Source organism: Leiobunum rupestre, chromosome 2, assembly GCF_980474605.1.
Source record: "Leiobunum rupestre chromosome 2, qqLeiRupe1.1.hap1, whole genome shotgun sequence".
Taxonomy (NCBI): Eukaryota; Metazoa; Arthropoda; class Arachnida; order Opiliones; family Sclerosomatidae; genus Leiobunum; species Leiobunum rupestre.
In genome coordinates this window covers 32,556,262-32,580,093 of record NC_143385.1, presented here as the reverse complement: position 1 = coordinate 32,580,093, position 23,832 = coordinate 32,556,262, and the positions used below count along the sequence as shown (strand labels likewise).

The 23,832-nt window shown below is 38.2% G+C and overlaps 1 protein-coding gene across 1 annotated transcript; it reads left to right on the top strand.

Moving 5' to 3' along the window:
- Nucleotides 1-23,832, top strand: LOC149957360 (glucose dehydrogenase [FAD, quinone]-like). Its single transcript, XM_090166987.1, has 10 exons — nt 1-32; nt 88-215; nt 9,679-9,884; nt 12,855-13,041; nt 15,275-15,406; nt 16,641-16,762; nt 17,612-17,782; nt 18,717-18,852; nt 22,594-22,739; nt 23,632-23,832. Exons 1-10 carry the CDS (start codon nt 1-3, stop codon nt 23,830-23,832), a joined length of 1,461 nt encoding a protein of 486 aa, XP_090023113.1.

Genomic DNA, 23,832 nt, shown 5'->3' with positions numbered 1-23,832 from the left:
ATGTGTTCGGATGATGTGCTTTTGAACAAAGAGTATGAACTTGGGTACGGTTTCTGTATGTATTTTACGTTAACAAGCGTTTCGCAGGCCAGCTGGTTCGGCGAATAACAATCAACGCAATGAAAGTAGATGTAAAGAGAGCCTTTGCCTTCACTTCCACTACGATTCTGAGCGTAATGTTCGCACCATGGAGACGTCCGACGCTTGCCCTCTTCGTACTACTCGGAAGCTACTACACTGGTGCCTTTGCTGAAGAAGAATGCGATTTCATCATTGGTGAGTTTTGAGTACATTAATGAAGGTAGCATTTGAAGATCTTACATTTAGGGGAAACTGTTCACTCCAATTTCAATATCTAGTAACAAGTGAGATCTTGAAATCATGTGACGTAAGCTTAAATTACTTTATAGCATAAGCTTGGAAATAGTGACCACTTGTTTTGCTACATCCCAATCTACCTTTTAAGTTCTTTTGAACATAAGAGTCATCTGTACCAGTGACTTAAGAGTTTTCAGCATATGCGTTAGTGTATCCTCTCCAGAACTGGAATAACTACCATCCTTCAACTTAATATTATCCAGATATTTTGTATTGTCATGTGCCATAATTTTCATTAATTGTCTGTAGAGGGAATATCAGAGATACTCTCACCAAAATCCCTTTAGGAAGCCTGTGTGGCTTCCCGGGTGGCCTTATGATACGAAATGAGGCTCTCTTTATAAGCTGACCAATCACCCGACCGCTTAGCACTATTAAAAAGCTTGCGGGCAGTTTTGCAAAGTCTACCAATCTCATTATTCTAACTAACCTTCGCTGGTTGGTAGATTTTGCCTGATAGATTTGGTGGTAGGAGCCGATTATGGATTGTTGCATGTGATCAACAGCCATTTCGAGCTCTAGCACCGAGGAGAGTTTAGAAATGAAGATCAAGATCTTCCCTATACCGAGTCCTATTAGTTTCGGTAATTACCTGAGTAGGTTTAAGCAAAACAGAAAAAACCTATTTGTCTATGATCCGAAAGTGATGGTTCATTAGACACATACCATTATGTCACAGAGGGTAAGATATTTTCTGTGCACTAAATCTAAATCCATAACCTCACTCCTGTTACTTGTAACAAAAGTTGATATATTATGTTTATTGAGAATATGTAGTTTAGTACTAACCAAATATTCCATTAAGTCATCACCACGTTGGTTGCAGTCACTGCTGTCCCATGGCATCACATCCATTGACAAGCTTCTTGCCCAATCTTCACAGTGGTTCACCAGATTGGAAACCTCCTGTGATGGAGGGGACAAGGCTTCTTAGGAAAATAACCTTAAGCCAGCGGTAATTCTTCTTCTCCATCAGCTGACGAGGAGAAGATTTTCATGGTGGCATTGGGCTTAGATTGGTATAATGATGAGGAAGAGTGTGAATACCCCTTCGTATCAAAATACAGGGCCTAGGTTTAGCAGACTTGTAGTCATAGTATACAGTACCTGCATTTTTGAAATCCAGGATTCTTCCGTAATGGATCGAAGGCTTCTGTATGAGGGCCACGGCTAGTCCCTCCACAGTGATGCAGATTAATATGAGTCACCAACCCTAGTTGCCGGTGTTGGTGCTGTTAATCGCCGGCTAAGGGGTTGGGTACAGGACTAATCCTATCCCCCTAACCAGCCAGAGCACTCGCATCTTCACCTGAAGCCCTTGTTGGTTTGGCTTGTCCTTCTTTACCGGTGGAGGTGTTCGCCACCACCGTAATGGCGGAAATATCTGACAAGGAGCCCAAACACTCAGTTCTCTTGCCAGATCGAAGTCCAACATTTCAGTAGCATAGTCCTCTGCCACCGCTTTTTTAAGAACTTTAATACTGCCTCCTTTAAAGCTGCGACAGACTCTTCATCCATCTTATCACAGTCAGAAGTGACTTCTTTCCGACGGCTCGTATTGAGCTGGTGGTTGTAAAGGTACAAACTCTTTAGATGGATTTCTGTATTTTTGGTCCAGACATTCTTAGTGCTGAAGGCGACCTTGACCGGTTTTGGAAGTTCATTGGCTTTTATTAGTAAAAGCAATGTGCCCTCCAATACTTAGTCATTCTGATCTTGCTAGCATTTGTGGGTGGAACAAACCAGACAAGGCAATCCTGAGATTGGTATCGTAGGAATGGAAAAGCAATTTTCACCAATTGTTTTGTATTTTCCATAGCGGTACATTCATCCTATGATACAAAATCATCTTGGGTTAAAAAAAATCAACCATAACTTCATAATTTTAGGAAATTTACTAACATTAGAAATTCCAGGGCAGAAAATTGCCTCTAAAATTATATCCAGATGGAGCTTTCCATCTTCAAGATTAAAATATTCATATTGTTCCGCGACTTGAAACAATGTTTAAACTGTTAGTTTCCCTTCTAAGGAAAACAGTTGTTTAACAGGAGTATCGCGATAGTATGAAACTGCTACAATTCCATTACGTTTGAACACTTCAAGAGTGAGCAACACTCATAATTTGACACATATTTCACGGTTATACCACGGCCAACTTTGATCACGCGCTGTTCGCGCTACTACGGCCAACACATTCGTCGAAATTCCGCGAGCAAGGATTTTCCCCCTATAAACTGTACTATAATGTGTAGGAGTTCAGCGCCACGCTCGGTTGTTATATTGTCCCCAATGTAAAAACTATACTAAAAATAATAATCCGCTAGGGGCGCTGACGTCATACACATCTTTTGCTCATAGGTTAACACAGAAACGTCAACGAATGAGATGGCCGCTGTAGCGCGAGAGATGCGCGAGAAATCAAAGTTGGCCGTGGTTATACCAGCTACAAATAGAAATATACAAAATATTTTAATTATAAGAGCATTTTAAAAGCTAATAAGCAACTTACGTTGATTAAGATTTTCAATATAAAATATTATACACGACCGGCTACATGGGACATTATCAACTGAAGTTAGTAATTTAATCGGACTGCAGTTATCCACTTTGGATTTCTTCAACAGTGTCAAATCTTCATCACATTTTGTCTCCTTAGCAGCTTTATTTGGCTAACATTTACGTTTAGCACAAACAATTAATTTCGTTCCACTTTTTTTGAGGTACAATAGAACCCAAAATCTCAGTTTGCGATTATGCATTATAACCTTGGTTTTTACTACTTAAATTGGTCTGTACATCCCTATCTACTTAATTTTAGCTAAGCCTTGGTTTAAATCTTCTTACCTATTGAATACAAATCTTTCATAAAGAAATTTCAATGACTAAATTAACGTTTCGGCTTTAGAGCTAACTCTTCTGGCGTATATTTCTAACGAAGCATTATTTAATTATTTTGGGAACTTGGTTGGCGAACTTATTGACCACGCTTGAACTTAAAAAAGGCAAAATTTTGGAAATTTGAACAAATTAACCAACCAAAGAGTTCACGGTTTTACCACTAGGTTAGCTAGCATCGCCAATCTGAACTATATCCTCTGACCGTGACGTCAGACGAGAAAGGTCAAACGTAACAGAGTCGTTCCTGATTGGCTCATTCATTGTATAGCGGAAACAGCTCGTCATTTTTGAAGGAAACCACTGAGAAAGCTCACGAACCCTTTTCCTCCCAGACTTTCTGTTTTATATCCACTTTTGATAAAACGTACTAAATTCTCGGACCAATAGGACCAAACCGGTCAGCTGGAAATTCTCACTATTTAAATTCCATTTTCAATTGGGTTTTTGAGTTGGGGACCTATTTGGTTCGAGTTTGGCGTTTAAATTTTGGTCCGAGAATTTCGTAAGTTTTATTATTACTTTAAATGTGTTAGGGTTTAGCATTTTTTGCACCATTTTTGTTATAGACTTTTCTACTTTTCGCGTAATTTAAATGCATTGTAGTCCTTAGGTGGTTTTTATGAACTTAAACTTATTGATTTTCTCGAGGGGTCGGACACTTTCCATTATTTTGTACGGGATTTCGGTATTTCGTAGAGATTTTGGCGATTTTATCATTACTTTTTGAAGTGAATTTGGGATTTCAATGTTAATTTACCATAGAGAGAGAGTTAAAAGATTTTGCGATTTTAGACAAAGTGTACGGGATTTTGATAAATGTCCGACCCCTCGGATTTTCTTATACTATTTTAATGCTAAAATATGGATTACTAATAGGCAAGAGATATTTTGTATACTTATGGTGATATATATTATCCCCATGTGGACTATTTCAAACAAGGTAGTATTTTAGCTTGAGGTAAATCACCTTTTGAGATTGCCCGACTGTTGAGTATCCGACAAGTTTTAGCCGCAAATTCATTTGACATATATCCTCGTAGAGGAGAAATAAAGGTACCATTTATAGTAGTCACGATCGGTTTCGCGATTTATACCCACATGTTTCGGTCGCACGTTCGTGTATGGCGTTTGTATGAAGTTTCATAAATAGGTGATCAATCGAGGTGCTGAGTCAACCAGAGCCATTAAATATTAAAATTAACTCTATAAGTTTTTTTTAAAGTTTTGAAATAGTGTTCATCTCGTTAACACCTTGAACCATAAATTCAATTTTCGGTCAAGATTGAGTGACCAAAAGGTAAGTTTCAAGTTCGTTATAAATCTTAACCAAAATATCAAAGCTAAATAGTAGGCTAGAAGCCTCAACCCCAACACTCCGACCAAGCTTCCTAGAAATGTTTCAGGCGAAATACCGATTAGGATGTGTGATGAATTTAACCGCTGTAGAGGGGAAATTAATTAATTAAGCTCCTTTTAAGGCCTTTTCACACGAGCCAACTTTTTGATCCAACTAGATGAGTCAACTTGAGTTGAGTAAACTAGTTGGTTCGTGTGAATAAAAGTTCGATGAGTTGATCCACCAAAAAAGTACGCCAGAAAAAAATGGATCACTGATCCATTTTTGCTGACTCAGCATTTTGATTTGAAAAGTTGGCTCGTGTGAAAAGACCTTTACCAAGGGTATTGGGTCTATGATTAATTAACGGTTGTATGTGAATCATTCTGAGTGGGACTGAACCTCGTCAAGCCATTTTTCCCAAAACGTACATGTATGTTATTGTGTGAATATGCAATCTCGTTCTGCTAACATCATTACGCTTTTGAAAAATCCCGTACACGTAAAAGCTATCGCATGTTGTTGAACTACATTGCTAGATTATCGAACGATTCTGCCATAACAAGCCGGTGGTAATGTTTACTGTTCCCAAATGTCGGACTATCATGGTTTTATTGCTGATTGGAAACCATTTCGCTCGTGCGTTTGAGGACGAAGATTGCGACTTTGTCATTGGTAAGTGTTGATAATAAGTTAGAAGAAACCACCTAGGGATTGTGCAAAGGATGATAAATACGCGAATAAGTAGATTAGTCCATAACGAAAAGGGATAAAATAGCTAAACCCTAAACAAATTATAAGAAATTAAAAAACTTACTTTTTAGTTTTTATATAGTTTTTTACTTGAAGATCTATTTGATCCGAGATTCACGTCTTTTTGTTTGCTCGAAGACCTATTGGTATGAGTTTTTTGTAAGTTTTTTAATTTCTTCAAATTTGTTTAGGGTTTAGGTATTTTATCCCTATTCATTATGGACTATTCTACTTATTCGCGTATCTAACATCTCCCAGTGCGCCACGACTCCTCGGAAAAGCCACCAATTAAGTGCCTCGTAGTTGTGACACAATTCCTGAATGAAATCCCCGTAATTAAAGTAACGTAACTAAGAAAATATCTCCATGCAATGAGTTTTCATTTCTTTCACCACGAGCCGCTTTGTTTTAAAATTGAATTATATTTTTTTCTGGTTATCATAACAGCCAAAACATTTTTATTATTATTATAATTCTTAATTTTTTCATTGTTACGGATGTGTTATGAGCTTTAGGTTAGATTTTAAAGTTTTGATCTGGAACGGCCACAAGGCCAGCAGAAGTGTAGGAGTAATTTATAGACATGGTAAAGAGCCCACTCGAAGTGCGAGGTGCCTTGGTAGAACGCTTAATACTTTTATAACTAGTTTTTAGCATATCCTAAAAAATTCAGCAATTGCGAACCCCAGAGGAAGACTTTTCTTTCAAGTATTTTATTTTCAAATGAGGTGCAGTTCACAAAGAAGAGTGTACTCAATCGACATAACATGGAGAATAAATGTTGGTAACTAAATGCGCATCGGTACTTGGACTTTTTACGTAACGAACTTCAAGATGTACTCGACAAAAAGCCTTTGTACAATTTCCTGCCCGATAGTCACCCAATTTCGGGTACATCTAAACCAGACCTTCGCCAATGTATGATTGGTAGAGGTGGACAAACGTCATGCCCAGCTAGTTGGGTGGCGGAGTGGTTATCACTTTTGCCTCACAGCTAGAAGAGCTGGGTTCGATCCTGTTGAGGTTAGCGGTATTAGTAAGTGAAGGGAGCTGTTGGCTCGCGTGGCATGAAGGGCTTGCGCATTGTAACCCGGCCACCTGAATTAATGGCTTTAAAAGTCACTTCATGACGTAGGCCTAAGGTGGTGCCTTGGGTATTAGTCTAGCTGATTATTATTATTATTATAAATTATTATTATTATCAGAACCACTGACCTTACACCACTCGAAGTATAAGATTTGGTTAACGCGACTGAAGGGTCATTCTATGACCCAAGAGTTTTTTTTTAAATTTCGCTTAAATTTTGTTTACAGTGTAATTTTGGGCCAAAAAGCCGATTTCAAAATTATTTTAAATGAACTATAAACGATTTTGAAGATATTTGATAGCAAATTTCGCCAAAAGTGGCTAAATGACCTTGACCTCTAAAGTAATTCATATCTTCTGATATAATAGTTTGATTTTACCCGGAACAAAGTTGTTATCAAAATATTTTCGTCTTCTTTTCATAAAAAAAACAAAAACATTCTAAATCAAGCCCTTAATTATGAAAATTCAGAATTAATCATTTGAACTTTACTTGTTACTCAATTTTAATTTTTTTTTAAATTCCCCATCCGCGATTTACTAGAAAATTTATTATACATTATTTCTTAGTCTTTAAGAAAAAACTACAGCACCAACTTACAAAAGATATACATAATACAAGCTGGCTAGCCAAAATCTACCTCTTCTCGGAAGAGTTTGCCCTTGGGCGTATAAACTACTGAACACGGCACTGAACGATAAACCGCCATATTCCGAGCGTCCTCGTAAAATCAGAATCCCGGTCCTATCCCAACCAGTAGAATATTTTTTAATATAATTAAAATAATTATTTAAAATGTTCATTAATGATTTCTTAATCGACGTGAAAGTCAATGGCTTAGCGGGAAAATATCCGCCTGCTAAAAATATGACTCGTGTTTTATACCTGGCCACAACGGTATTTTAAATTAAATGAATTAATTTTAATTTAATTTATAAATAATAAAGGAAAAACACCTTACCGTTAACAATTCCCAGCTTATAACGTACACAAAAAACCCTTAACTGAATAGTGACAGCGCGTATCTCAATATTAATAAAACCAACGTTACCACATTAATGAAAATGTATCACACATTTAAAACCCACAAGAAAGCACGTAAAATGAATTACGAAGTTACGAGTAAGGTAAGCAAAACGAAAAGGCAGAAGAGCGCGTTGTATACAACTTTGAATTTTTTTTTCATAAATGAACCATTACACTTGAAAAGTAAATACCGATTCCGTCACGGCCTCCCGGTGGAGAATAGACATAAAACTAACTCTGTGGACCACCCAGAGATTCTACCTTTTGGGTAATTCTAGGAGAGATCAACCAACATATTGAACCCCACCCCTTTCAAATTTCACCATATTTAGTATACGGGGTTTCTTGGATGGGGAAACTCGATTTTGAAAGTTTTACGTCGATTGGTCAAGCCGTTTTTGAGATACTGCATTGACCATTTTCTAAAAAATGACCATTACCCCTAAAATGTTTTATTTTGTTTATCTTCTTGTATTTGTCGTACAAAATCGTTCGAGTACTCATTTTATAGAGCTCTTGCGGCCAAAAAAGATTTGTTATTCACATTTTTTTTTTATTTTTTTTTAAATTATAAAATTTTGAAAATTTATTTCTTAAATTTTGACATGTTTCTATACTTTTTTTTTTCAAAAATCCCGCCATTTTCAAATTTTTCGACCTCTTCTGCATAAGAAACATTTAAAACCTCGGGTACGTTCAGCAGCGCTCATCGGACTCACCGATTACTAATCGGTGACATCGGTTTCCTACTGTACGCTTTTTCCCGTTTCCGGTTTTGACGTCATGATAGTCATCGGTTACTCATCGAAGTCATCGGCTGGAAGAGTGGGTTTTTCCGATGACCGAAGTAAAACTAGTATAAAAGCTACGACATTTTAAAAAACACCGATGACTGAATAAAAGCGTTCAGCAACTTACGACGTCATTATGACGAAAAAAGCCCCGAAACTCCGAACGCGGTGCTTACACTTTGGCCCGGAACTCCGAACACGGTGCTTACACTTTGGCCCGGATCTCCGAACGCGATGCTTACACTTTGGCCCGGAACTCCGAACGCGGTGCTTACACTTTGGCCCGGAACTCCGAACACGGTGCTTACACTTTGGCCCGGAACTCGGAACGCGGTGCTTACACTTTGGCCCGGAACTCCGAACGCGGTGCTTACACTTTGGCCCGGAACTCCGAACACGGTGCTTACACTTTGGCCCGGATCTCCGAACGCGATGCTTACACTTTGGCCCGGAACTCCGAACGCGGTGCTTACACTTTGGCCCGGAACTCCGAACACGGTGCTTACACTTTGGCCCGGAACTCGGAACGCGGTGTTTACACTTTGGCCCGGAACTCCGAACGCGGTGCTTACACTTTGGCCCGGAACTCCGAACACGGTGCTTACACTTTGGCCCGGATCTCAGAACGCGATGCTTACACTTTGGCCCGGAACTCCGAACGCGGTGCTTACACTTTGGCCCGGAACTCCGAACACGGTGTTTACAATTTGGCCCGGAACTCCGAACGCGGTGCTTACACTTTGCGAGGGATACGTTTTATCCAACTTTAAGTATCTGTTGATGTGCTACTTCACGTCAAGCCGACACTTGCTTTAACTTTTAATGTGAATAAGAGCCTATTTTCTTACCGCCTTTCTATATCAAATGATAAAAATGTAAGAACTTAAAAAGAGTTTCCTTCCATTAAACTAAAACACCTGTTTGGAATAAATGATTGTGACATTTACGACCAAAGGTGAGCTGTTAGAATAAGTACCTACAAATGTAAAAGGAAACGTCATCATGTGGCACATTTTGGCACTCTTATTAATGGATACTTCGATTTAAATATTTAAGAGTTAATTTGTAAATTGAAATCGTTGACAGTATAGTTAGTCGGTATTTTCTGCGACAGGGTGGCCACAGGTCAGAGAAAAGTGGGCCAATAATCTCAGGGAAAATTCATGGAATTTTAAAAAAGTGTAGAAAAGTCGCTGAAAAATCCGGGAGTTTAAATTTAATTTGCAAATGTTATGATTATTATAGTTTTGTGGTAATTTATGTGGTTATTATTTATATTCTTAAATATTTTTGGTCACGTTATTGAAATATTGTTTTAACACTGGCCAACTTAACCTGCTAGGTACCAGCCGTTTGTATTAAGGTTTTTTATTTATTTATTTTATTAAGTTTTATTTTCGTTTAGTCGGAGCTGGGCCAGCCGGGTCACTCGTGGCCAATCGCTTATCCGAAGACTCTTCGGTGACTGTCTGCCTGATCGAGGCTGGAGGTGATCAACCCAAATACTCGCAAATACCCATGTCCATTCCCCTCGTTATTTCAGACCCCTTTATTTCATGGAACTACCAGCTTCAACCACAGACTATTGCATTCAAGGGAACCATCAATCAGGTACGTTTCTTTTAAAAGTCCGACAAGGGGACAATGGTATCCACTCGACAGTGCATGGGTGAGCCTCGTACCTCATACATTTGGTCAGTAGGCCAAAGGAGGTTCAATTGATGAAAGTAGCGAACAATGTTTCCTTAAATTTTGTTATACAGGATGTTTCAAAAGGTTATGCAGAGATGAGAAGTATGCCTGTTTTTTCCCATTATCCTACGATGAGTTAAATGAGTGCCAGAGAGCTTCAAAGTTTGGCCTACTAGTCCTTGGAAGTAGGCTGCGACAAGCGCAAAACCAAACAGCAAGGAAATGCAGACGTAGGTTTGGGTTCGTGTGATAGGTAATAAAAAAGACTTGGTAAACAAATCGAGGTAACCAGCGTAAAAAAAGTAAACTTAAACAGTATTAAAAGTCGTTATGGACCGCGATTTATCATCACTTTCAAACTGCAACAATAGAGGTCACTTCGGAAGAACTGGCGGTTATTCATTTCGTGTATGTATTAGCGGATGGCAATGCTTTGGCTGCTCAACGTATCTACCAGGAAAGGTACCCGAGCCGGCGCATCCCCGTCTCACGGACTTTTACCAATGTGCATCGTCAATTACGCGACTTATGTTTTTTACTTGAACTTCTCTGCGAGTGTTTGTTACAAACATATTGTTCGTTTTACAGAAAAGGAACGAAGTAGGTCGACCACGGGTTACCCGCAATGTTCAGTTGGTTTTGTGCTTGTTGCAGCCTACTTCCAGGGGATAATAGGCCACATTTTGAAGCTCTCTGGCGCTCTTCTAACTCATCGTAGGAAAATGGGAAAAAGCAGACTTCATTCTCAAATCACCCTCTACAACTACTTAAAATTTTGGCACAACTTTTTGAAACACCCTGTATAGATCTTAAGGCAAGCGCCTTTCGCAGGATATAATATATAAAACAATATATGCATGCACTTGGAATGTTAAAGAAAGACCATGCAGGTGCTGGTGATTCTCAAAGAAATGGTCGTGCTTTGCAACAGAGATTTTCGCTGGCAAGGTTGGCCAGCCAATGTTTTGAAAATACGTACGACGTCTTACATTCGAAGTAATCTAAAGGCTGGTTCACACGGACAGGTTTTCCTGGTTTTTTCTATTTTCTTGTTTTACCACCTTTTCCCGTTGTTCTGGCCACGGCCCCATGGAGATCGCTCGTTCCGGGACAAACGATCAAGAAGCGTGACATTTGAAACGTAGAAACAATTTCTCACACATCGCTTTTGGCGCTCACAGCACCGGCAGACCAAAGGGACAATGCAGCGAAGAAAAAGCTACGCGTAGACACCTGACGTTGCTAATTTGTGATAAATTTATAAATTACGAATTATTTTGTTAATTTTAAATGAAAATTTATGATGGTAATCGTGAAAGTGATTGTTATGAAGGCGAAAAACACTTCGTGATTTCTAAAACAAAATAATTTAAAGTTAAACTTTGTAAAAACTTGACTAAAGAAGGTGCTATTCACCTTTTAGTTAAACAAATAGCACGTGGTTGCTTTTACCCGTTGTTTCTTAGATTTTTCTTTTGGGTTGCATATATTTTTGATATCCAGTGAATATGTTGGGAATCGCTCCTTTTTTGAGCTTACGGATTTTTAGACATTCGCAGTATTCGTATTCTTTAAAATGTAAACTACAAAACAATACTTTGCGTGTTTCATAAGCTTCCTTAGTGGCAAAGTCTTTACTAGAAATGTTCTTAAGCCATAATTTGCATAAATTCTTGTCGGGTGGAAATTGATGAAATGATACATTGTTTTTTTGACCAGTAACAGATGGACAGAATGGAACACCACAATTATCCTGCACTTTAACTGCCAATGATTTACAAAGTCGATGAAATCCAAAGGTCAATATCTGAAAACCATTATTCAACGATATAATATAGGCCAACAATGGATAACACTTGTTGATTTTAAGCCTAGGCTTACGATTGAGATACTGATACTAAAAATATATGCTATATTTCTTTTAAAAAAATTTAATTTCATTATTAGAAAAATAATTGAAAAACGTTTCGAACTGTCTCCCTGTACCGGCGTCTTTTTAAACCTATGTAAACTTTCCCGCTTTTTAACTCAGAAATGCCGGTGCTGCAAGTGCCTCTAGCGGCATGAGACGATGGTTGGCGAAATACATAGGCGCGAGCAGCCAAGCGAGTGATCTCCAGGGGCCGTGTTCTCGCGCATAAGAAAACGACAATTTTTTCCTGATTTTACCGCGGCGAGCGCTGCAGGTAAAAGAGAATATGGACGACCTTTTTGAGGCGCGTTGGGCTCGATCAATCAGCGAATGTTATGCCGTCACGTGAATAAAGTGCCATTCCGCCGCCGAAACGCTCACAGGTAGCTCGGATAATAGTTGCGAAGCTACCTCGGTTTGCAAACAGATGGCGGCAGCGCTCCGTTCGCAGAAAGCGTTCAACATTTTAACCCGAGAGAGATGTTTCGGAGGAATCAGCAAATCCTGAAATCTGGGCGAAAGTTAGTTCTGACATGGACGAATTACTGAAAACATTGCCCTTGTCAACCAGCCTTAAGTCCCGTTTTTCTAGACGCATCCACCATTCCAAGGGTATAAAATCTTGCAAGCAGATGTTTTAAAGCAATAGTTTGTGTAGTCCCTCCCGCGTGATTTAAATTGCACAGAGGAAGTGCCGAAGTGGTCCTTAAAGCCGATCATTAAACGAGACATTTTCAGCTTCTAAAGCGACTGCCTGATACAAATATATTTCACACAATCATTATTTTCTTTCATTGCATTTATACTGAAGAATTATTTAAAATATTTGTCTTAAGTATTAACAAGGCCCAGATATTAAAATTTCCCAAAATGTCGTCGCAATCATGCAACTATGGAAAACCACAGTTATGTTGAAGCGTTAACAACAATTTACACATTTAATTTATTAATATACTGCTCTCATAATTATCACGCAGCAACCATCTTATCCGAGAGGCAAAGTGTTGGGCGGAACGAGCGTCATGAGTACTTTGTACACCAGAGGAAACCAGATCGACTACGACATCTGGGCCGAAATGGGTGCCACTAATTGGTCCTACAACGATATTCTTCCATATTTTAAGAAATTCGAAAATTACCGGATTGAAGCTCCCTTAGACGAAGGTAATCTTTCTCGTATATAAGGAACAACTTCTTCCACGTCGAGGTCTCTCCTCACTAGATAAAGTGGTTTTCCCTCGAGTTTCGGTTTCCCCTTTTCCATAAAAAACGTGTTGAGGTCAACTTTAAATGTAGGTAGCTAACTAGCTACTGGCTAACGTGGAATGGCGAGCTTGCTACCACCCTCTTAAGAAATATAATCCGCTCACCTGCAATAAAGGCGATGCTATGATAGAAGTAGTTTCGCCCGAAAAAATTTAAATACCGAACTTTTTTTCAAGCGAAGGTTACACGATAAATTTGAAACTTAAATGGGGTTCCGCAAGGTGACAAAGTTTGAGAACCACTGGTCTATTGGTTCGAACGCCACTGCCGTTTCGGCAGTATAATGAAAAACCTGTTGTAAGTCTAGTCGCTGTAACACAAAACAAGTTGGCAAGCCAAAATATACCTCTCCTCGGAAGAATGGTCCCTAGTGGTATTAATTTCTCGACACGACCCCCAAAGATATCTCCGCAATTCAGAGTTATTTACGAAAAACGTATTCACGGTTCAAATCCTGCCCGGTATAAAATTTTAATTTTAATTTAAATAATTGAGACGAAACAATCGAGTTTAATTTATTCAGAATATTATAAATTAAGTAGTTACAACAGCGAGTTAGACTTACTAAAACAATGCACAATTGAATTTAACCCTTTTTACAGTACATGTTTATCAGTTGAATATAATACTAAGCAAATTTTAATGAAAGAAATATCTACAGATGGTATTTGTATTTTTCTCGCTTACGAAATACTTGCCGCATCTTTAACGCTCATTTTATTTCAACGCTCGTAGACTTCCAGTTGACGTTGTGACACATACCGCATGAAAAAGACCAATGCCGTCCAATTTCCAATATCCTATAATGACTCGCACACCCAGGAAATCATTGACTGCGTTAGAAATCGTAGATATCCAAATATCCACACCAAATATATTTACAAGAAGCAAAAACCTTACCATCAACAAAGCACAGAGAGCCACTTGACTAACCGCCAACTATTAAAGCAATTAACGTTAAATTATCTCCTTTGAATTAACACAACTATATATAGGTCGTTAATAATACCCGTAAATCAATAACAAAAAAAACTAACAAAGTGAACCACCCACAGGGTCTACCCTTTAACCCTCTAATCTCGGCTGACTGCGCTAAAACAAGATTTCACCTTTAAAAAAAACCAGATTAGGCCTTCATAAATTCATTAATAAAAAAAGACTTTATTACCTATTATGCTTACGATGCCTGTCTTAATTCAGTGACTCTAAGCAGCTATCGGTGGTTCTGTGGTAGAGCGCTCGACTGCCAAGCCGAATGGTCTGGGTTCGAAACCTGGGTGGCGCATTTGTTTTTAATCAATAGAGAAACGCTAAATTATAATTTCTTCGATTCAATAATTTCAATTTCCATTCTATTTCAATTAAACCAAAATTTCGTACTCTATTAAATACGCTTCCGATAAAGCTGAAGGTCTAATTTTCAATAAGGCGCAACAAGTGTCGGTGGTTCTGTGGTAGAACGTCCGCCTGTCAAGCAGGAGGTCTCGGGTTCAAATCCCGCCCCATGCGATCGCAAATTGATACTAAGACGAATACCGTGTACAACTGGTGGAAACCCTGCCATTGGACGTTGAGAGGTAGCATTACACTCAGCACTCGGTCCGTCCCAAAGTCATTAAGAAAAAGTTGGAGAGGAAACGCCCATATAAACACAACAGACTCAACATGCACAACCATCAGAACACAAACACAACAAATTCAACACTCACAACCTACGCATAAACATTACAAAAACGTAAAACACCAAACCGTCACGACGGTGAGCGAAAAACACCATCCAAACCAAACCGCAAATGAATCCGTTAACGCTCACCGTCACACGGTGGTTTTGCCAACCCTTCGAGAAACTGCGAACGCAGAGATCTCGAGAAACTGCGTACGCAGTGATTACACTTTGCACCGAAAATGCGAACGCGTTCGCAGGCCTGACAGACAGACCCACAGACAGACACGGTGGTTGTATAACCCCTCCTAGGAGACTTTGTCCCCTCGGAGGGGTAAAAATACATTTGACTTAAATATGTCAAAGCTATATTAACAGCTATTGAAGATAACTATTCCCCTTGTCCATACCATACTAAATATACCATTTCAAAGCTAGTGATATCTACATAACCGATTAATTCCGCAGCGTTTCACGGATTTAATGGAGAACAATCCGTTGAGTACACTTCTTACCGCACTGCTCTGGATGAGGCCATCCTGGAAGGCGGGAGATTTTTGGGAATACCCACCAGAGACGTCAACGGGGAAACTCAAAAAGGTAACGAAAAAAAATAATCTAACGAATAAAACTTTGAGACCACACTGAAAATAGTTTAATGGAGGCTTATCTAGAAGAATAAGGCACGTCTTTGAAGTTGGGTGGAAAAGTGGTTAGTACTTTCGCCTAGCAGTAAGGAAGGTCAACGTCGATCCCAGCTTGTGAAATGTCGGAACAACTCCTTGGGTAGAGGAGTTTTCCCCAGTGCTTTTGAGTTTTTACTTTCCGTAAAAACTGGTTGAGATTAACGGTAATAGTTAGTGTAGGGAGCGGTTGCATGAAGGACTTGCCACTTCATCTGATTTAAAGGCAATAAAAGTTGCTAGATATCTAGGGCCTAAGGTGCTAACTTGGGTATTAGCCTAGCTGGTTATTTATTCTTTTATAGCTACTTATTAACGAATCAGTGTTACTAGGGTTTACCGATTAATCCATAACCGCAAATATTTATAGTGTTACCGTGCAATTTTAAACTGCCGTGCCGGGGTCACGGGGACTGTGCCAGATACACTTGTCTTTTCAAGACTGTTTCGTTGAAATATGAATGCGAAAACAGTTTGGTACCCTATAGTTTAGAAGCGCCCTCTCTTATCTAAAAATTTTAAAGATCGGAAACTTACGAAATAAAAGGCATATATTTACTAATGCTATGTATCAGAAATGATTCCTCGCAAGATAGGAAGAAGGGAATTTTCACCAAAGGTGGGAGCTGTACAAATCACTTAGCTGTGCCGGTCTGCAGATAACTGCAACCTGTACAGGTCACGATAGAAACGATTTTTGCAGGTTACAGTTCGGACAGTTGAAAAGAGTCGCAGATACAGATTGAGTATATCATATTATCGCAGATTTGCAGGTTTATCTTTATTTCGACAGCTGGTTTGGTTAAGTTTCGTTTTCGACACTCGAGGGCCTTAGCGGTAAAATACGTTTAATTTTGGAGACCAAAAAAAATTTATACGGTGCCAGTGACGTTTGATTATTATTTTCTTTCTAGTTTAAGACGTTTTTCTGCAGGTTATTGGCAGGTTACCTGCGCAGGTTGCAGGTTTGACAGGTTAAATAGTCTGCAGGTGCAGGTTGAGTAGATCATTTCTTTTAGGAAAAATCGCAGGTTGCAGGTTGAACAGGTTAGAAACTTGGCCGGTGCAGGCTGGACAGGTCATCGAAAATTGCTGCAGGTCCCATCTTTGATTTTTACCCACTGATTTTCGTAATAGATCTGTTGTTCTAGGTTTCTCATTACCACCATTGCTCAACAGAAACGGATACAAGTGCAGCAGCGAGAAAGGTTTCTTGAGACCGGCATACGACAGAAAAAATTTCAAGGTCATGAAAAACACTTTAGTGACAAAGGTAACACGACCATTTTATCACGCCAGCATGGTCCAAATCTGTACTCCCTATATGATAGGAGAACTAACACAAAAGTCAGGTTGATCCACCTCTCGAACACCACCATTTGACGTTCTTAAAAAATTCAGAGTGAAAACCTTCACCGTCATTCCTAAATGTTGCTTCAATTTTCATAGTTTATTGTAGTTACTTCTAATGCGAATACGGATTTGGATTTTAGCTACAATATTAAAACAATTTCCATGTACATAGGTAGACGCGTGAGCATAACGTCGATTAATCAATCCCTTACGAAAACGGTAATTAAACAATTATGTAATACAATTCAAAATGTGTTATATTTGATCCAAAAACAATATATAAAATTCAACTTTATTCCGATTTGTGAAATAATATTTGATCAAAAACATTTTTTTTTATTCAAACTGGGTACCAGTTGGATCCAAATTTGGACATTATATCAAGTCATTTTCGTAAGGATAGGGTTGTTAAAAATGTACTAGGGATTCAACGTACTGTCATAACAGACAAAGTTTTTAAATTGCAGTACAAATTCTCCAGATTCATTGCTAATCCATTATTAGGCCATCAACATTTTCTGAGTAATTAGTTCAACAATGAACCTGGAAAGGTCACCACATTTGTGAGTGCTAGTTGTCATGACAAGTAATAATAATAATAATAATCAGCTAGGCTAATACCCAAGGCACCACCTTAGGCCCAAGTCATCTTTAAACAAGGTTATACCAGGACGGAATCAGGGGGAAAAAACAATTTTATGTTGTCAAGGCCAAATATTTTTCTATCCTCAATAGTATTCTTGTAAAATGGGTTTTCATAATTTTGTAGATCGACATTGATGAAAACAACATTGCACGAGGAGTGTACACGTTAAAAGATGGGAAAGAGGATCGCGTCAAAGCCAACGTCGAAGTCATACTTTCAGCGGGCGCCATTAACAGCCCACAACTACTTCAGCTCTCCGGAATTGGACCTCAAGCGGTTCTCGACAAGTACCAGGTATAGTTATACAAAGATCAGAGTCTATACCAGGACGATAAAAGTTTTTTCTACCTTAAAACTAAAATTGATATTAAAATACAAAATATCGCAAGTTTTGATAAGTTTTTGGGAACAGAATTAGCCATTTCAGTTTACATAGAGCCACCTAGCATCCAACGCGACAAATTAGTAAATTGCTAAATTATCTACTGCTAAGCAGACGCTTCGTAATTTATCGTTTTCTTAACAGATTTTTTTGGATAGTTTTAATTACTCTCACTGTTAAGTTTCAACCCATTTGTGAGAAATAATAAATAAAACTGAATAAATAGAATCAGAAAATAGTTGATTTTATAAAATGAAAAGTGGTCTTGCGCAACTTGTTAAAATGTTGCTTTTACGTCAAAAGACCCAGCTTTATTAATATTAGTATATTCTTCGCAATACTATTTTACACATTAAAACAGATGGTACTAACGAGATTAAATTTAAAATCAATCGAAGATTACGTTATCATAAATTTAAGTACCCGCTTTATTCTTGGGCTTCAAACAGACATATTCAGTTATCTGATTTCTAAACTCTAATTTCTACGAGTTGTTCAAATCGGATGACTCATGTGCTCACAGATCGGATAACTGTCAGGAATTTTAATGGTTAGCAAAACGTCAGTTATACATATAATTGAATATCAGTTGATATCAGATAACAGAGAAGCTAACAACTCATTTTTACTAGTTCACCTTTTTGGAAAACGGTATAAAAATCCTAAGGATGAATGACGTTGAGACTAATTTTGACGTTGCTCCCAATAAATAAGTTCATTTGTGATCAAATTATTTAATACAAATTGTACTATCAACAACATCGACGTTGTACATAGAAATTTCGGAATACGAATAAAACATTACATTACTGTTTCATTATTGTTTCAATTCGATTATTGGTTTAGATTCCTGTGAAGTCGGCCATTCCGGCTGGTGAAAATCTACAAGACCATGTCTTGGTGAGCGGAATGTTTTATTCCGTGAATGTTACAACGGGTATTAAATTGGGAGCCGCTTTGGCCTCCGCTCTAAGTGAAACATGTACGTATGATATCAGGAAGGCATTAACGTACCTAAGCATATGGGAGTATGGCATTAGCCGCTGCTACCATCCTCGCGTACTTCGTATTCTAAATTCGATTGCTTTTTAAATACAAAACGTAAACATATAGCGCGTTCTACTGGCTGATCTCGGGCGCTCCGAGATCGCTCGATTTTTGATTTTAAGTTCCACTGGGAAATCGAGGGCAGGTTTCGCCGAGATTCGTGTGTTCCACTAGCGATCGCCATCTAGCAGCGAGCGCTCGAAATTGCTCCGAAAATTTTTGCAGATCAACTAATTGCGAAATGTCGGCTGCTAGAGACAGAAATTCTCGATTTCGGCTAGCTTACATGTTATTGGAGTATCTTCTGACAGCTCTAATGAAGAATTGAAAGCTATAGCATTAGAATGTAAATGATGTGGTTATGAATTATGCTGATAACGAGGTAAGTAGTTAAGCCTTGTCTTTGTACTACCGCCATTTTAACTTCACAGGAAGGTTGATTAAAATTTAAACGCGTGTTCCACTGGAAAATATGTCAGTGGCGCTCCAACAAAATCGTAGGCAGATCTATGACGTCAGATACCATTTTTAGAGCACTTAGAGGCCTTACCAGTGGAACGCGCTAGTAGATGACGAAAAATCGAAAAAAGACGAACTTTCGCTACAAAGTTTGCGATTGTGAGGTTTAGAATCTCTGCCTTCCCAAATTCTTGGGTACCTCAATTTATTCTTGATGAATTAATATTAAGGAATATCTTATTTAAGAATTAGATATGGTCTCTCAAATCCTGCAACAATATTAAATGAACTAATTAATTCCAGCCAAAACATACTTTAGAAACCCTTTTCAATATAATCAGCTTCCCTCGTAGGTTTGGAATGCATCTGATCGCCAGAATACCCACATGACTTTATCCATATACATTCATGAAAGTAATATAAGCATGCAGGGCCTATTTTAGGGCAAGTTCCAGAGACATTTTCAAAAATCTCGTAAGTTAAAAAGTTACGACACCAAATTTACGAGACCGGAGCTCTCAAACTTTAAACGTGATCCAGAGATAATTTTTGGAGAATTCGTAGATTTTTGTCCAATTAATATTAAGCTCCGCCCCCGTTGGAGCCAATAGAAATGCCGGATTTTTTCAGCGGGAAGCAGTCCCTGGAATCGCACGGTTACGGCACGACCTACTTTGATCTCGCGCTATAGCGGCCAACCCATTCGCCGAAATTCCGTGAGCCAGCTATAACAAGCGTGGGGCTGAACTTATACAGTTTTTATATTGGCTTTAATGCCAAAACTATTCTAAAAATAATATTCCGCTAAGGGCGCTCAACTCATACAGATATCTTTTGCTCGTAGGTTAACATAGAAACTTCAAAGAATGGGTTGGCCGCTATAGTGCGAGATCAAAGTTGGCCGTGGTTACGAGTTAGCGTCGTCAGCTATTTCTTTCTTGTAAACAGCGGTAATTTTCCAATTTCGGCTTCGTAATATCGATTGGTTATCAATTATTTTACTACAGATATTATATTTAATTTATAACATTATTTATATATTTTTTACATTTATTATTCATAATCGAGAAATAGTTTTAGAAATGGGGAAATCAAAGAAAAAATACTGTCATTGTTAACCAATAACATCAGCTCTGAGCTCTCGTAGAAAATACTAGACTTTTGGTCTCGTTGGTTTCTGCAACGCGTTTTGGAAATGTATTGGGCGCTAACACTCCGTAGCTTTGGCTGTAGTTGCCATGTTGAGTAGAATTTTTTTTCAATAGAAAAACATGGGTGACGTCGTGTGACGTAGAACTGTTAGCTCCCTATCGTATTTTAACGAGAAACGCCCCCTTTATCGTAAATTTACGATACTTTTTCGTCTCTGGAAAGGGTCCTTAGTGGGCAGATCTGCCGTATTTGGGAGGTTCTAAAATAAACTTTTGTTTGCCCACGCAATAATTATTTTTAATTAGAATCCATAAAGACGGGAAAACTAGGTCTAAGGGGTTCGCGGCCTCGGAAGGCTTTTTAGGATATAATTTTTGCCGTTTTTCACGTCTAAGACCATTCATTTCAATTAATAATTTGCTTTTTAATTTATAGAGGTCAAAGCTATTCGCGACCGAAAACTATCGCTACGCCCCCTTTGGTTCGCCTTGATACTTGCATTTTAACATATTTTTTGCATCTAAGAAAAAACGTTCTTATGACATTTTAATTTGTTTTGGGTTTTAGCCAGCTGATTATTATCTGTAGCAGACGCTAGATCATAGGCGCTACCTCGGAGAAGCTATCGCCGTTAGGCCACCTAGACACGTCTTGGTCGCGAATAGCTAAATTTACAGTGAAAAAAGTATTTTGTCAAGCCTTTATTTACGAAATATAACGGTCGGTTTTCTTAGAATTCATGATTTAAATATTATTGATTTCTCAGCAATCAGCTAAAATCGGTCTCTGCGCATGCTCAAATATCAAGGTAGCGTACACTTTTAAAGTTGAAAATTAAACGCACATTTATTTTACCGTCTATTAGAAATTAAAAACATTTATTACGTAAAATTTATTTTATTTTACGTAAAAGCTGTCCGAGTTGTTACTACATATTGCTACACCGATTAATATAGAGCATGTCGAAGGGGGAAAAACTTACGCTCTGCCCCACTGCATTGTCACTATTGCCATGGAAGAATAAGTAAAGGAAGAGAAATGGGAGCGCGCTTCTCACCCCATCCTAAAGGTTCACACCCACAGACGGGAGCGTTAGGGGGGGAAGAAAACGGGGTTCTCGGGGTAAAATATTTGGGACGGTGCTTTGAGCTACATCATTTGGCGCCCTCTTTACATAGCGAGAAAAATTATTACTCCATTTCGAATTGAAATATTAATCCGTTCGGGAAATCATAACAATTGTGTTTAACTTCTGTTTTAGCTTTTTTTATATTTGAGTGAGCTATTATGGATTATAATGATCATAACTATCACAAAATTAGAAACAACATTTTTATATACTTAATTCTTAAGGAACCGTTGGCGTTTCGATTTTCAAATTCCAGATGCTTTCGAAAACTTATTTTTAAAACGTATAGAGGGCGCGATGGCAGTAGGCTTGTGACGTGATATTATTTACCCCAATGCGGCCCCTATAGTTTTCTACCCACCCCATTCCCCCGTTTGTGGGAGTTGGCCTGGATACTTGTTTCTAGCTTGCCGCGTGAATTCTCTTCCTTTACTTATTCTTCCATGCTATTGCATAGAAGAAAATAAACCATGTATGGGATTAAATTAACGAGTCCAAAGTTATAGCGAATTTTCTAGTTAAACGAGCATTTTACCAAGCCTTTATTTCCGACGATCAGTTTACTTGGATGGCGCCATGTGCTCCTCGAGGGACCGTAATTTACGTCTACGATAGATAATCTTTCTCGGTAACAGGCAATTAACGGTCTCTGCGCATGTTCAAAGAACCACCAATTCGATGTTCCAATCTAGATAGGGTCCAGATTTAAAGAATCAGCGACGGTTAAAAATCCCCCCCCCCCCCCCATTTATTTTACCGTCTTTTGGCAATGAAAACTCTGCCTAGTTATAGATTCATCATTGACAATTTTAGAGCGGTAATTAGAGTTATATATACGTTCTATATTCCAGGATATATAGGATTACATTCATGCTACTATATGTATAAATAAATACATGGATGATTAAAATGACTCTTTTCCATTTATTTTAATAGGTCCACTTACGGGTTTCTTAACAAGTAACACAGCAAGTGCAATTGGTTTTTTCAAAACTTCTCTGGAGACAAGAGAGGGAGATTACAATGATATTGAAATTGAATTCACAGAGGTTCTCAGTCTTTTCAATGGGTTTCAACTAAAGGTAATTGTTCTCAATTCCATCATGGTGGCTTATATTTTTTCATTTCGGGTAAACGTGGCCACGCTATTAAATAATATCAGGCATTCTAACTTGTATCTCAATACAGTATAATTCTATATTTAATTTTAAAATATTTATTTATATTTAAAGGGAATATAACCTGAACGCATTCTTAATGGAAAACCCCTAACAATTGGAGCAAGAATTCACTAACTTAAGTCAGAAATATCTAAAGCCATATAATGGAGAGGCCAATTTTAGAAGTGTTGTTGTTTTCCCCACAAAATACTGGTGGTTCTAGAGACGCTTCAATAAATCATCATCCAAGGAAATATCCAGGAAGTAATATTTCCGAGAGCTAGGACCTGAAAGTCACTGTTTATATAAAGCTTGTTAAAATAATGGAAATTTTTCACCTTTACGGCAGCAACAAGCGTTCCCCATGGCGTTCCCTTTTAACCAGGTAGCTATTTTGACATATTAATTAGCAAAACACGACGTTCTGTTTACAGGGGAAAAGTTTCCATTATTTTCACAAGCACTTTATAAACAAAACCTTGCGGGTCCTGGCTCTCGGAAATATTATTTCTTGGCGATTTCCTGGGAGGATGATTTATTTTAGCGCCTATTCCCTTTAATTTTAGTATTGATTTGTGCTTAATTTTACATTATTAACTTATCATTAATTTTACATTATTAACTTATCATTAATTTTACAGTTTTATTTTATATTTAATTTTACGATATTATTGAAAATGTATTTATCAAAAGTCATAATACCGGTTTCGCCTTTTTGGGGCTCATCAATACTACATAGGATCTATGACTTCTCTCGGAAACTGCCGATATCAGTAAATCAAATATACATAAAGGGTGCTTTATATGTGAGCAGTCCAGATTTTCTGATATCGGGAGTTTCCGAGAAAAGCCAAAGTTCCTACACAGTACGGAAGTGCCCCAAAACGGCAAAACCGGTCTACTGTTGGAATCTCTTGCTGAAATTTGGACTTTGGATATGATTATCCTAACGTTGGATTTTAACGGAAGCCCGAACGTAAAAGATGTCGGTTGTACAGCGACCGTCGTGCAATAA